This window comes from Balaenoptera physalus, assembly GCF_965194825.1.
Source record: "Balaenoptera physalus genome assembly, chromosome: 1".
Taxonomy (NCBI): domain Eukaryota; kingdom Metazoa; phylum Chordata; class Mammalia; order Artiodactyla; family Balaenopteridae; genus Balaenoptera; species Balaenoptera physalus.
Window position 1 is genome coordinate 1,802,113 of NC_138882.1, and position 13,436 is coordinate 1,815,548.

Below are 13,436 nucleotides of genomic sequence, written 5' to 3' on the forward strand. Positions count from 1 at the left end.
GCCAGGGCAGCAGCCCTAGGGACAGGCTGGGGCCAACCCGCAGAGCGGCACCCAGGGCCCCGCCACGAGGAGCCCGGCCAGGTGGGCTCTCCCTGGTTCCTCGGCCACATTTAATGCTCACGACCGGGTCAGTGTTGGGGGCAAAGCCTACTGAGAACATCAGAGGGCAGGTGGCCCCTGGGGTTTTCCCGTCTGGTTCTGCACTGGATGCGGGAGAGCCTGGCGTTGTCCATCTCTCTGCCCAGGCCCTGTCCTCAAACCACCTCGTAACTTTGGACACCTTTGTTTCTTCATCCATCTTGACCTTGGACTCCTGTTCTTCAATGTGCTGCTAAGTGGCTTGGGGATTTGAGAGGATTTGTGACAGCTATTTTTTAAACATTTTTTTTTCTGATTACCAAATAACAGATATCAATTGTAGAAGAACGGGAAAACGTAACATGGAAAGATTAAAACTGCCTGTGGTCCCGCTCCTCAGAGAAACGCATCATTTTGCTATGTTTTCTATCAGTTTTAAGAAATACATATATACATATAGATTTTTTTAACTACACTGGGACTTTACTGTATATAGTTTCTCATTCTCTCTTTTAAAATTTATTTATTTGGCTGCGTTGGGTCTTCGTTGTGGTGCGTGAGCTTCTCATTGCGGTGGCTTCTCTTGTTGCGGAGCACGGGCTCTAGGTGCGCGGGCTTCGGTAGTTGTGGCACGTGGGTTCGGTAGTTGTGGCACGTGGGCTCGGTAGTTGTGGCACGTGGGCTCTAGAGCGCAGGCTCAGTAGTTGTGGCGCACGGGCTTAGTTGCTCCGCGGCATGTGGGATCTTCCCGGACGAGGGACTGAACCTGTGTCGCCTGCATTGGCAGGTGGATTCTTAACCACTGCGCCACCAGGGACGTCCCATAGTTTCTTATTCTCTTTTTTAAGTTAAAGTTTTATCATGCACACTTTCCCATATTGTTATATTACTGAAAAACATGTTTTAGATGTCTGTGCAGTGAATATGGGCGCACCAGAATTTATCTGGCAATTTGTATGAGCTATTGTAAAAGTGAGTGCAAGTTGGATTTTGTCTTTTGGAGCTTCCCCTTTTACGTCATCGCTGCTGATCACCGGTTTTCAGAGGCCGCGTGAACACGCACCTGCCCCTCCAGGTGCGCTGGTGCGCTTGCCGCTGCGGGCACTAGAGGGCGCGCTACAGCCGCTAAGCGCGGGGCGCGTGTGCTGTGGGGCCTGGGCGGGGCTGGAGAGCTGGCGAGAGGGACGCTGTCCACTGCCTTCCACTCGTCCGACGGTTCCCGGCCCGGCTCCCGTGGCCGCTGCTGCCTCTGGGGCGGCCTGGGGCTTCACGCTAAACACAGAAGCTGGGCTGGACCAAAGGGGAATTCTCTTTGTTTCTTGACAGCAAGATGGATTTAGGGGAGGCTGAAGGAGGCTTCCTCAGCCGTTAAGGAGCGGACAGTGCTGGAAGGAGCCCCCCGGGACACCCGGTGTTTTACGCCCTGGAGAGCTTTACCTATGAGAGACGGCACCCCTCCTGGGATGGAGTGGGGAGGGATGGAGAAGGGGGCCTTGCAGGGTGCTGCCCCTGCTCGAACTCTGCGGGTCTTAGACGAGCCAGCCCCGCACCCCCGCCCTGAGCAGTGGGGTCTCTTCACTGAGAGAAATTTCCTCCTGGCTGCATAACCTCTGGCGATTCGTAAATGTCGCTTTGACTCCCCTCCCCTCCCCCTCTCCCGCTCCCCGAAAGCAGCCACCGAACGGGGACGACAGCCCCTTCCCCAGGAATGACCAGAAGAGGCTGAACTCACAAAAGAGTTGGGGGCTCCTGAAACGGAGCAGGACCCTATGGTCCTCCCCACCCCCATGTCCTCCGCCTGCCTCTTGTCGGTTTTAACCAAAGAATAAGTTTAATCAGAGAAGTGAGAAAATGCAGAAGCAAAGGAAATAGTCAAACAGGACTAAGTAATAATAGTCATTGAGCAAAGTCAAGGAGCTTCAGTTCCTCCTCAAGGGCTGTAGATAATATTCTGAGCCATGTTCTTTGAGCTGTTTTATAGATACTGAAACCCGCCCCCGCCAGCTGGAAGAAGTTAACTACATGATGAACAGATTGTAGCCATGACATACGCTGTCACAATTCTGAGAACTGGCCTGAAGAAATGGAAACAAACCGACCCTGGAACTGAAGACTAACTGTACTTAAAACAATCAAGATGACGCTGATGAGACCACCAGTGACCAATTTCAAGATGACCGTCAGAGCTGACTGTGCTGTTTCTGCATGTAGCCCCTCCCTCTGCCTGTACATCCCTGAAACGCCCCCGTAAAAGCTCTTGCCCATTGATTTTTGGTGGGGGGAGTCGGCCTTTGGACATGAGTCCACCCTCCCCCTCCCAGGTTGCCAGCCTCCAAAGTAAAGCAAACTTTCCTTTCCACCGACCTTGTCTCTCGAGTATTGGCTTTCAAAAGGCGAGCAGCTGGACCCCACTTTCCGTAACGCTCCTTCCCCAGTCCCTGCCCTCCCCCACCCGAGGCACCCCTCTCACCTGGAACAGGGCTGCACTGGACAGTGGGGTGTGGCCTGGGGTCCTCCATCTCCAGCTGGAGCTCGTCCGGGTCCACATCATCTGAGGGGAGACCAGAAACTGGCTCAGACCCTGGTCTTGGTGTGGGTCAAGCCCCACCTTTCTCCAAAACCCCACCCTTCTGAGATGTTGTCCCGATTCACCTGCTGGGCACGGGGCCTCCCAGCGGCCCTGCACAAATGTTTCTACCCTCGGGGGCAAACCTCTGGTCAGCTCCCTATTATCCGCCTGTGGCCCTTTACACCTAAGACCTGCTCTTCCTATAACTCAGACACCGAGTGCCCCCATGTCCTCCCAGGCAGCTGCGCAGAGTCAGGGGAGGCTGCCCTGCTGGTGGGGGCCCTCCACACGGGCCAGCCCACCGCTCTGACTCCGTGTCCAGCCGGGAGCCCTGCACACTGCAACGGACAGAGCAGCGAGCGGGACGCGCTCGGAGGAGGTGGACCAGGGACGGTGACGATGGCCGAGCTGCTGGGGGTGCTGGACTCGGGAAAGGCAGGGTGAGGGGAGGAACGCTGTCCTCAAAGGGCTGCCGGCCCGCAGGCATCATTACACCCCGACGTGCTGATGGTCCCGGACGGCAGAACAACATCCACACACGGGTCACAGAAGGAGGCAAATCATGATCCAGAGGGAGAAGTTCTGGTTCTTCCTACACAAACAAGCTCCCACCATCAGTGTCCAACAAAGAGGTCGCGTGTGCTGAGCGCAGTACCCTGTGCTGGGCGTTGGGCACAGGCGGGGGGCACGTGGGGCGGACGAGATTCGGCCCTGCTCTCGAGGAGCCGTGGGCACGTACGCTGCACCCACGAGGCGGTCACCTGGCGCCAGGGCTGGGGCTCCCCCAGCTCTCATCCTCCAGGCCCCGCGCCTGCTGAGTCCCCATCCCCACCAGCTCACTGACCCTCCGCACAGCTGCAGGAGGCAGGCAGCCCCGGGCATCATCGGACAGGTGAGGGAACGGCTCCTTGAAGCGAAGACCTTGCCTTGGGTCTCACAGCCAGTGAGCGACAGAGCAGAACTCAGACCGAGCCTGGCTGGGCCGCAGAGCCAAGGTGAGGGGACGGGGAGACGGTCGGGGGAGCTCTACAGATGCACGCGGTGTGCGTAACTGGAGAGAGAGACTGGAGCAGAGAGACTCCAGTGTGAGAAGGGCGCTTCTCTGCTACGTTAGCAGATAGACTAGATCATCTTTAACCATCCTTCCAATTCTAAGTCTAGGCTCTGCCATTCTGTTAGTCTGAGAAAATAGGATTAGAAAAGCAAATCCCTTGTTAAAGAAACTCCAAACGTGTTTGAATCAAATGGCATTATTTTCCTTATTCGCTCTTGTGCTGTTTCTTAAACCAGGGCCTGCAGTCTCCAGGGGGGTGGACATCTCAGGGGCCATAAATTCTTTAAGAATATTGAAATGATAAATGATAACTAAACCAGTTTATAGTTTATAAAGACAAAACTCTCTCTTGCAGCGATAATTCATCATTAGGAGATCCCCCTCGAGGCTTGTGGGATCTTAGTTCCCCGACCACGGATTGAACCCGGGCCCCTGGCAGTGAGAGCGCCGAGTCCTAACCACTGGACCGCCAGGGAGTTCCTGGAAAGTTTCTGGAGTTGGGTTGGGGTAGGCGGGGGAAACTGCCTCTCCTGGAAGGTTAGGGAGCCGGGCCAGTGGGCTCTCCACCGTGTACAGGCCAGGCCCAGGCAGGCGACCGTTTGTCACACTTGTCCCCGCCTTCAGCTCACATGTCTGCTTCCTGTGTGGAGCCTTCCTCCCACTTAAAGGGTAAACGGTTCAGTTGGGAGCTTTCGCTGGAGGCAGCGAGGCCCTGTGGAGCTGCCCATGGCCCGGGCGCTGTTGGGTGGGCAGGGGGCCGGGCGGTGCCCACAGCCTAGCATTCCATCCCTCGCCACCTTTCCTGCTCCGCAGAACGGAGCTCAGCAGTGCTTGGAAATCAAAATGCCCGGATGAGATGCAAGAGCTGGGGCCCGTGGACTCCGTCTGAGGCTGTAAGGTCACGGCCAAACTGCTAAGGACCGCTCTTCACCGAGGGGGAAGTGGGATACGGCTGTAGCCGCAGCCCTGGCCCCCTCCTAGGCTCAGCAGCTCCTCAGGAAGTGGGGCCCTGCCCTGGTGCCGTTATGGCAATGGCCGCCCACCATCCCGATGCCCTGTGGGTCTCCCAGACTCCGGCCTGGTGGAGTTTCACTTTCAGGAAGGAAGGTTTCCACTCCTCCTTCCATCCCTGCGGAGTGGACGGCAGACACCCAGACCGCCCCGGGGAAGCTGCTGCCCCTGCCGGGCCTCACACTCTCCCGGGAGGGCTCCAGTCCCCTTCGCCCGCCCACGGCGCCTCCTGGGCTCCCAGCTACACTCCTGCGTGTCCAGCCAGAGGCCCCTCCCTGAGCAGCCACCGTGGACGGAGGGCACACGCTTCTGTCTGTGGGATCTTCAACGCTCCCGACGGCCTGTGGGGCGCGAACGCCGCTCCCGGTTTACGGATAAGAAACGGAGGCTCCGCAAGGCCTTGTCCGCGGTGACCCAACCCGTGAGTGGTCTGCTGGAGTTAGAAGCTGGGTCCGTCTACACTGGCGTGAATGTTCTTACGTGTTTAGATCGGATCTTTCTGTTTAGCTTCTGCACTGACACATTGTGAAGAGGGACTTAGAGGCTGAAGGGAAACCCCAGAGTCGGGGCCCTTTCCCCTCCCTCCCAATTCTGCTCGTGCTCTGCAACAGGGGACAGGCCACGGAGACCTTCTCTCTGCCCTTCATCAGAGACCCCAGCCCGTAGGTGTTCCCCTCTGGCCTCCCCGAGAGGCCCCCGGGCACCAGGGCCTCTGAAGTCCCTGGTGAGACAGTGGGGCAGACGGCGGGGGCAGCAGTGACCCCCAGCTGCTCCTTTCGGCTCTGAGACACAGCGTGAGAGGACTCTTTTCCAGAAGCAGGTTTAACTTAACTGACTTCGCCTGACCCCGCCTGGCTCGGGCTGGTTGGAGAACGCTGTCTGCTCTGAGAACGCCCGCCGCGGGGCTCGCGTGGCGGGGCGGGGGGCGCCGTGGAGGCGCTGTGGCCCACGAGGCCCACCAGGACAGGGCTGTCACGTGAGCCACGGCCTGGGGAGCGCCCTGGGGGCCACGGAGGGCTCGGCAGGCGGGAGGCGTGCCTGCCGTCAAGCCCAGCGCCGCCCTCGTCTCCCGGGCCTGGGGGACAGGCGTGAACAGGGGCAGCCCCTGCCGGCCCCCCTCGGGGTCCTGCGCCTCCTCCCTCACGTCCCCCCCACGGCCCCCCGGGGTCACTCACAGCGGCTCTCGGCTGGGCCGGCAAGGAGACCCAGGGGCGTTTTGGGAGCGTCCCGGTCGTCAGGGTGAGGGCCGTGGGGCGCGCGTCGGCCCAAGGCCTGGAAGAAGCGGGCGCAGACGCCGTAGGAGCAGCACTGATAGGCGTAGGGCACCTCCAGGGTCCTGGGGGGCGGGGGAGACGCCAGCTGAGCCGCGGCCGGGGGCCCGGCAGCCCGCACCCGCCCACCGCCCCCCGCCCCCGAGCGCCCCGCTGGCGGCCCCCCAGGCTTCTCCCTGAGGGCTCTGAGCGCCGTCCAGCCTCCTCCTCCCTCGTCTAGAGGCCCGAGCCAGGCTCCGACGGGCAGCAGCCGGGCCACGCAGCCTGGGAGCTCTGTCCCTCCGGGCGGCCTTCCTTTTCCCCTCGCGAGGACACCGGCTTCTCCTGGCGCCCTTCACCCTCGCCCTCCGTGAGGCCTGCGCCCCGTGCCTCTGGGCACGTCAGAGCTGGGTCGGTGCCCTGTGGGTGAGGCCGGACCCCCATTGCTTTGCAGCAGACAGAGCGTGGGCCACACGGGCCGAAGGAGGCCTGGGGTCCTCAGCACCAGCCAGGGCTGAGCGGCTGTTTTCTACTCATCGGCACCCTGGGCTCGGCCCTGAGTCCAGGCGTGGAAGCTGCCCAAGCAGGCAGGGGGCCTTCCCACCATCTTACTTCTGTCCTCGCCGGGGTCCCCCAGGGCTGGGATTGGGAGAGGGAAATGCTACACGGGGATTGGGGGGGAAGGGGCCCTCCCCACTCAGGCTTGGCCAGACTCTGGGCCTCCAGGCTTTTCTTGGGGTGAGGCCCTGGGCTTTCTCCTGTCCCTCCCGGCCCGGCCACTGCCCTGAGCCAGACCTCTGTAGGTGTGGGGACGGGAAGGCTCACCTCAGTTTGGGGAAGCTGTCCTTGGGGAAGGCCTGGGACAGAGCCCAGTTCCCTTTGAGCTTCAGATGCACCAGGCCCCCAAGCCCGGCCAGGGGCAGTGTGGTCAGCTGGTTATCCGTCAGGTCCCTAGGACAGCGGATGGTCAGGGTCACTGGCAGTCGGGGGGTGGCTGGAGGCAGACTGTGCTGAAGGCGTGGCCAGTGTGCCCGGGATGGGAGCCAGAGGAGAGGAGGGAAGGAAGGCTCGGCAGGAAGGAGCACGGATGCCGGGTAGAGGCGGCAGGGCTGCCAGGGCTCTGTCGTCCCCCACTCGTGGGACCGCGGGGGCCGACTACACAGGGCTGTTGGAGGTGACGCCACGCCGTCCCAGCTCCTGGGTAACACAGCCGCTCAGCCACAGCTGCTGGGCCCCGTCTGAGTCCCACCGGAGGCCCTGTCCGCCCCACCAGGGCATCCGCCTGCTGTGCCGGCCCCCGGCCCCCTGCTCTTCTGAGGACGCGGAGGCCAGAGCTGGGACTGAACAGCGCGGCCGTCTGGCCACACGCAGGGGTTCGGTCACCTGTTCTGTTTCAGGGCCAGCTTAGCAGCCAGAGGTGAAGATGTGCATGGCCCCCCTGGAGAAATATCAGAAGAAGCCAGGCCTCCAAACCAGACAGTGCGGCCACAGGCCGGCGGCGTGGAAACGGCCCGGGCTGGACGTCAGGGAACCGGGCCCCGTCGCCAGCTCCCCGTGAAGCCGAGGCGTGTCGCAGGCCTGCCCGAGCCTCAGTGGCCTCATCTTTCAAAGGGATAAAAATACCCATCCGACCGATGTGGCGGGAGCAGAGCGAACGGGCGGGAAGCAGAGGTGCGAGTGTGGCCTGGAGCCCAGAGAGCGGGGCTGAGCGCCGGGGTCCCGGCCCCTTGAGTGAGCATCCACCCCCGCAGGCCAGGGAGCACCTACGAGGGGAGGGCCAGGGCTGCGCGGTCCCCGGTAGACGCGCCTTCGGGACGCAGCGGAGCACGTGCTCCACGGTGCGCGGCGGCCCCCCAGGCCCCTCCCGGCGCTGACGCCGGGCCTGCGGCGGCCCCACACGCTCCCTGTCCACATCCGGTGACTTAGGGACCTGGCTGCCCGGGGCTGAGGCTGCGCGCGGCGCTGCAGAGCTCGCAGGGGTGGCTCCTGCTCATCAAGCCCCACGTCCGTCCAGGGGGCTGGGAAAGCCGCCTAGGCTGGAGCCACGTCCCCAGCATGTGTGGCCGACACCCACGCGTGTCCCACCCCAGGCCGGGCCCTCCTGCCCCCGCTGGGCCGCCCACAGGCCCACGGTGCTCCAGCACCCAGGAGGAGAGGGCAGTGGACACTCACAGCTTGACCAGGGAGCGCAGGGTCACGAAGGCCTCGGGGTGGATGGACCGGATGGCGTTCCAGCTCAGGTCCCTACGGGCAGAGGACGTGACAGGAGGGGACAGTGACACATGGAGGGCCCGTCGTTCTTACCCTGGGTCACCGACACCTGTGCCATGGTGTGGGCATGCAGGGAGGCTGCCCCCCCGGGTGCTGGGGGTCCTCACGGGGTGCAGGTGTGCCGGGAGGGTCCTCCCCAGGTGCTGGGGGTCCCCACAGGGTGCAGGCACGTAGGGAGGGCCCCCCGGGTGCCGGGGTTCCTCACGGGGTGCAGACGTGCAGGGAGGGCCCCCCGGGTGCTGGGGGTCCCCACGGGGCGAAGGCGTGCATGGAGGGCCCCCCGGGTGCTGGGGGTCCCCACGGGGCGCAGACGTGCAGGGAGGGCCCCCCGGGTGCTGGGGTTCCTCACGGGGCACAGGCGTGCAGGGAAGGCCCCCCGGGTGCTGGGGTTCCTCACGGGGTACAGACGTGCAGGGAGGGCCCCCCGAGTGCTGGGGTTCCCCACGGGGTACAGACGTGCAGGGAGGGCCCCCCGGGTGCTGGGGTTCCTCACGGGGTACAGACGTGCAGGGAAGGCCCCCCGGGTGCTGGGGTTCCTCACGGGGTGCAGACGTGCAGGGAGGGCCCCCCGGGTGCTGGGGTTCCTCACGGGGTGCAGGCGTGCAGGGAGGGCCCCCCGGGTGCTGGGGTTCCTCACGGGGTGCAGGCGTGCAGGGAGGGCCCCCCAGGTGCTGGGGGTCCCCACGGGGCGCAGACGTGCAGGGAGGGACCCCCGGGTGCTGGGGTTCCTCACGGGGTGCAGACGTGCAGGGAGGGCCCCCTGGGTGCTGGGGGTCCCCACGGGGTGCAGACGTGCAGGGAGGGCCCTCCCCAGGTGCTGGGGGTCCTCACGGGGCGCAGGCGTGCAGGGAGGGTCCCCCCACCCTGGGTACTCACAGGGCCTGCAGGGAGGTGAGCTGGCGGAAGGTGTCAGCTCTGATTTCCCAGATGCGGTTGTGCTGGAGGCCACTAGGGCAGCGAGAGAGGCTGGATGAGCCCAGAGGCCCAGACACTGCCCCCACCCCGACCCCACCCACTGGGAGGAAGAAAGGACCCAGCCTGCAGAATCACCAGAATTAAAGGGAGCATGGGGGATGTGGTTGCCTTGGGTAAGTGGGTCAGGAGACAAAGCTACAAAGCTGTCCCTGTGGCCCCAAAGGGAGTGAGCTTCCAGGGTTCCCACCGGGCCTGGCTCCCAGCCCAGCTGGCCTCACTCCTCGGGCCCTCCAGACCCTAGTCCAGCAGCAGAATGCTGCCCAGCCCCTGGCGGCCCCAGACGGGCCCAAGCTGGGAGGCAGAGCTCAGCAGACTGGCTTCTGAGTGGGAGATGGACCCTGGGCCTCGGCAAAGGTACAGACCCTCCTTCCTTCAGTGTCAAGGCACCAGGACAGGCCCTCACGCCCCCAACCCTGCCTGGTCCCAGGGCACAGACACGGAGAGCCAGAGGCCCTGTCACTTGGAGAAACAGGAGCTGGGTGAAGGGAGCGCGGAGAATCTGTGAAGTGTTTCGGTCCCTGTGGAACCTGCAGCCCAGGTTTCCCTCCCAGACACGAGTGTGCACGTGCGTGTGTGCTTACGGAAACCGAGAGCCTGGGGCACTTCCAGTCCCCCACGGCCACCCCATGTCCAGCCCACCCGCCCCTCCGCTGGCCCTAATCACTATCACATTTCCTGCTGCCTTGACACCCAAGGAGCCGCCTCGAGACTGCTTTTGGGCACCATCTCCTGGGCTGTCACTACGAGTCAGGGCCTGTCCTGGCCTCTGCCGAGCTCCCAGCCCTGACCTCAGGGTCAGCAAGCCCAGGGAGGGGAAGGTCAGAGTGCTTGCTGACCCCGCCCTCAGGCCCAATGCCCCAGACTCACATTTCCTCCAGCTTCTGACACCCGTGCAGGCTGGGCAGCCCCTCGATCTGGTTGTGAGACAGCTCCCTGGGGAGAGGGGGGCGGGCCGGTGAGGAGAGCTGGGCCTCACGGACACGGCTATGGACCTCGTCACCCCGGGCACTTCCCTCCAGCCCCACGCTGGGCCCCTCTTCTCTGCAGGGCCCGGGTGGGGCTGCCTCATCCACATGAAGGCCCAGGGGACCCTGGGAGGGCCCCAGGGGTCAGGGAGCAGGAGGTGAGAGGGGCACGACAGGGCTACACTGGGACGAGCCAGCTGGCCCAGGCTACCCAGGAGGTTCCACTGTCACAGTACGGAGCCGACGCCCCTAGGGATCCCCCGGCCCAACCCCTCATCCGACTGAGGCACACAAAGGGGACAGGACCTGCCCACAGACACACAGCCTGTCGGTGGCAGGCTGGACACCCATCCAGGGCTGGCCGTGCACATCTTAAGCCAGGGGCTGTGGTCCATGGTGAGCACCTCAGACCCGAGTGAGACTCAGGGGACAGGAAACTCCCTGCTCCCCATGGGACACTTAAGCTCCTCCATGGTCCCTGTGTAGACTCGGGTAACCTATTAGAGCCACTCTGGGGGGACCTATGACATGCCGAGCGCTTCCAACCCTCCTAAATGCACCCATGTTTTGCAGATGAGAAACCCGAGCTCAGAGACACAAAGGAGGAGGCGGGGTTCACCGGCGGGAAGTGGCAGAGCTCGGCCTCAGCCCCGGGTCTGACTTCAAAGACCGAGGCTTTTCCCCAAACGGGAGAGGGCAGCCCACTCCCCCTCAGGCAGGTCTCAGCCTAGGCTGCCTCTCTCCAGGAAGAGAGTGACCAGGGGACGGAGGCCAGAGGGGCCTTGCCAGGCGGGAGGGCGCGGGAGGCACTCACAGGACACGGAGCCTGGGCAGCTGCTGGCACATCCCCGGGGGGAGCCGCCGGAGGCCCACACGGGTCAGGGTCCTGTGGGGAGAACGGAGCGGGGCTGGCACCGACCCGGGCCCTGCCGTCCCCAGCCCCCTCCCCCTGCCTCCCCTCTGGCCTGACGCTGACAAGGGAGCACAGAGCTGACAAAAGAGAAGTGGGGGGCACGGGGCGGGGGGCTGTGGGGAGAGAGAGGAGGAGGTGGGTTGGGGTGGACAGAGGGGCACGGCCGGGCACCGCCTGGCAGGCGGTCCTGCAGCCAGACCCTCCCGCCCTCCCCTTCGTGTCCCCCGTCTCCTGGTGTCACCAGCAACACAGGGGCCGGACCCTTTTCTGCTCCTCGTAGGGGAGGGGGGGCCATGCGCAGGCCGTGGATGGAAACTCCAGCCCCAGTGGGGCCCTGGGAACCAAGCCCAGAGCCCGTGCCCCGTGCCTGGGGCAGGGAGGATGCCGGGGCACCCGGGGCGGGGGCAGTGGGCTGCGAGCAGGCTGCAGAGCGGCCGGGCTTGGGACAGGGTGCTCCGGGGAGGACGTGAGGCAAGGTCATCCTCGGGGAACTACTACTTCCCTCGCGGAGAATTTTCCAGCTCTGGGTGTTCGCGTGACTCTTCTGCTCACTCTCTTACAGTGAATCGAGGGCCTGCTATGCTCTGACCCCTCCCCCCAGGACACAGTGGAAACCAGGAGGCGCAGGAGGTGGGTGTCACAGCCCTCCGGCCGCTCCCGGGTCCTCCGTGCACCTCGGCTGTGGTTAGGGTCTCTGAGAAACCCCAGGCTGGGAAAGCGGGGAAGAGCAGCCCCTCCCCTGAACCACCTGCCAGCCCGGTGGGAGCGGCCATGGGCCCCGGGGCCGAGCCGGGCAGCCTCTGGGCCCGGCTAGAAGCCACAGCAGAAGGCCAGACAACGGGGACCAGACTCGGGGGGCTCTGGGGGGCGACGGGGGATTGGGGGGCCAGCGTCCACTCACAAGATCTCCAGACTGGTGGTGCCTTTGAGATCTGGGAACCCCTGGATGTCCGTGGCACCATTCAGAGATCTGAAGATAGAGCACCAGGTGCTGAAGGGGGGTCAGCCCTCAGGGACCCTCCCCACAGGGACCCCATCTTCTGGGGACACCATCCTTCCCCAGCCTCCCTCCAGTGACCCCAGCTGCTCAGGCCCTGGTGGAGGCTGGACGCCTAGCAGGGTCCAAGCTGCCATTTCCTAGGTCAGCTCCACCCAGCCTGGCCGGACAGAGCCGGTCACCTGGCCCCCAGCCACCTGGCCACCCGGCCACCCAGGCCCAGTGTGCACGAAACACAGGCAGGGACCGTGGGACTTGCCCCGTTTGAAAGGCAACGGCTTGAGTGCTTCTGGAAAGGTGTTTGTCTGCTGGGGTTGCTCGTTGGAGCCGGGAAGCGGGTCTCCCCTAAGTGTCACCTGCCGGGGTTTCCCCCAATGGCCACCCCACCTCGGGGGACCACGTGGGCCTGCACGCGACAGGAGCCCAGCAGGATGGGTGCCGCCGGACCCTGAGGAGGACCCTGGGCTCGGGCCTGAGCGGGGGAGCCTGGGGTCCAGCGATGAAACATACGGATGGCACCAGCCTCAGGGGTGAGAGTGGGGTGCACAGGAAGGTGGAGCTTGCACCCCCAAAGACTCAGGGGCGTCCCTGTGCTGCTGCGTGTGGAGCGTCACCTGCAGGAGGTTTTCTGAAGACGTTGCACTTGGGATGGGAATTGAAAGAGAGGGAGAGATGAGGATGCCTTTGGGTGTCCAAGAGTCACAGGGTGGGGCTCCGGGGGCCCCGGAGAAGCAGAACTTTGTCAGGTTGTTGCTCCTTCAGCTACATGAGCAGGACCCTGACTTGGCGGGACTGGCGGGCGGGGGGTGGTGCCAGAGGGCAGGGGGAGGCACCAACTCACAGGGTGTGCAGCCTGGGCAGGTACCGGAACGCCGACCTCCCCACGAACTGGATCGGGTTGTCATAGAAGTGTCTGCAGGAAAGACACCGAAGCCCTTCATTCGCCCTCCCGGCTGGACCGAGGCAGGTGTCTGCTCTCCCCTCTCCGTGGAGACCAGCACGCAGGGAGCCCCTCTCCAGTTCTGCCTGCCAGCCCTGTCCTCCCCCAGCATGCGTCAGGAGCAAGGACTCACATCGTCTGCAGCAGAGGGTTCCCCAGGAAGGCCTTCTCGGGGATGGCCTTGATGTTGTTGTTATGGAAACCCCTGGGGGATGACACGGGCGTCAGGAGGATGCGGAGAGCGTGAGGACGGGGACAGGGGACCCCAGGACGCTCTCCGACAGCCAGGCAGGAAGGCCGTGGGCCCAAAGGGACATCAGCTGGGGACCCCGGTTCCACATCTGCCTGTGACTTTCCTTCTTTGCTCAACGACCCGTGGAAAGGAGAGAGGGTGAGCCTGGGCGGCGTGGGTG

The 13,436-nt window shown here is 63.9% G+C and overlaps 1 protein-coding gene across 1 annotated transcript in view; it reads right to left on the reverse strand.

The window, feature by feature from the left end:
• Window positions 1-13,436, reverse strand: part of LGR6 (leucine rich repeat containing G protein-coupled receptor 6) — a 99,010-nt gene that overhangs the window by 3,826 nt on the left and 81,748 nt on the right. Inside the window, exons 8-17 of the mRNA XM_082413141.1 lie at window positions 13,157-13,228; window positions 12,925-12,996; window positions 11,988-12,056; window positions 10,988-11,059; window positions 10,076-10,141; window positions 9,110-9,181; window positions 8,135-8,206; window positions 6,788-6,913; window positions 5,888-6,048; window positions 2,549-2,629 (exon numbers count right to left, since the gene is read on the reverse strand). Coding sequence (XP_082269267.1) covers window positions 2,549-2,629; window positions 5,888-6,048; window positions 6,788-6,913; window positions 8,135-8,206; window positions 9,110-9,181; window positions 10,076-10,141; window positions 10,988-11,059; window positions 11,988-12,056; window positions 12,925-12,996; window positions 13,157-13,228 — 863 coding nt within the window. The remainder of the gene's footprint in view (window positions 1-2,548; window positions 2,630-5,887; window positions 6,049-6,787; window positions 6,914-8,134; window positions 8,207-9,109; window positions 9,182-10,075; window positions 10,142-10,987; window positions 11,060-11,987; window positions 12,057-12,924; window positions 12,997-13,156; window positions 13,229-13,436) is intronic.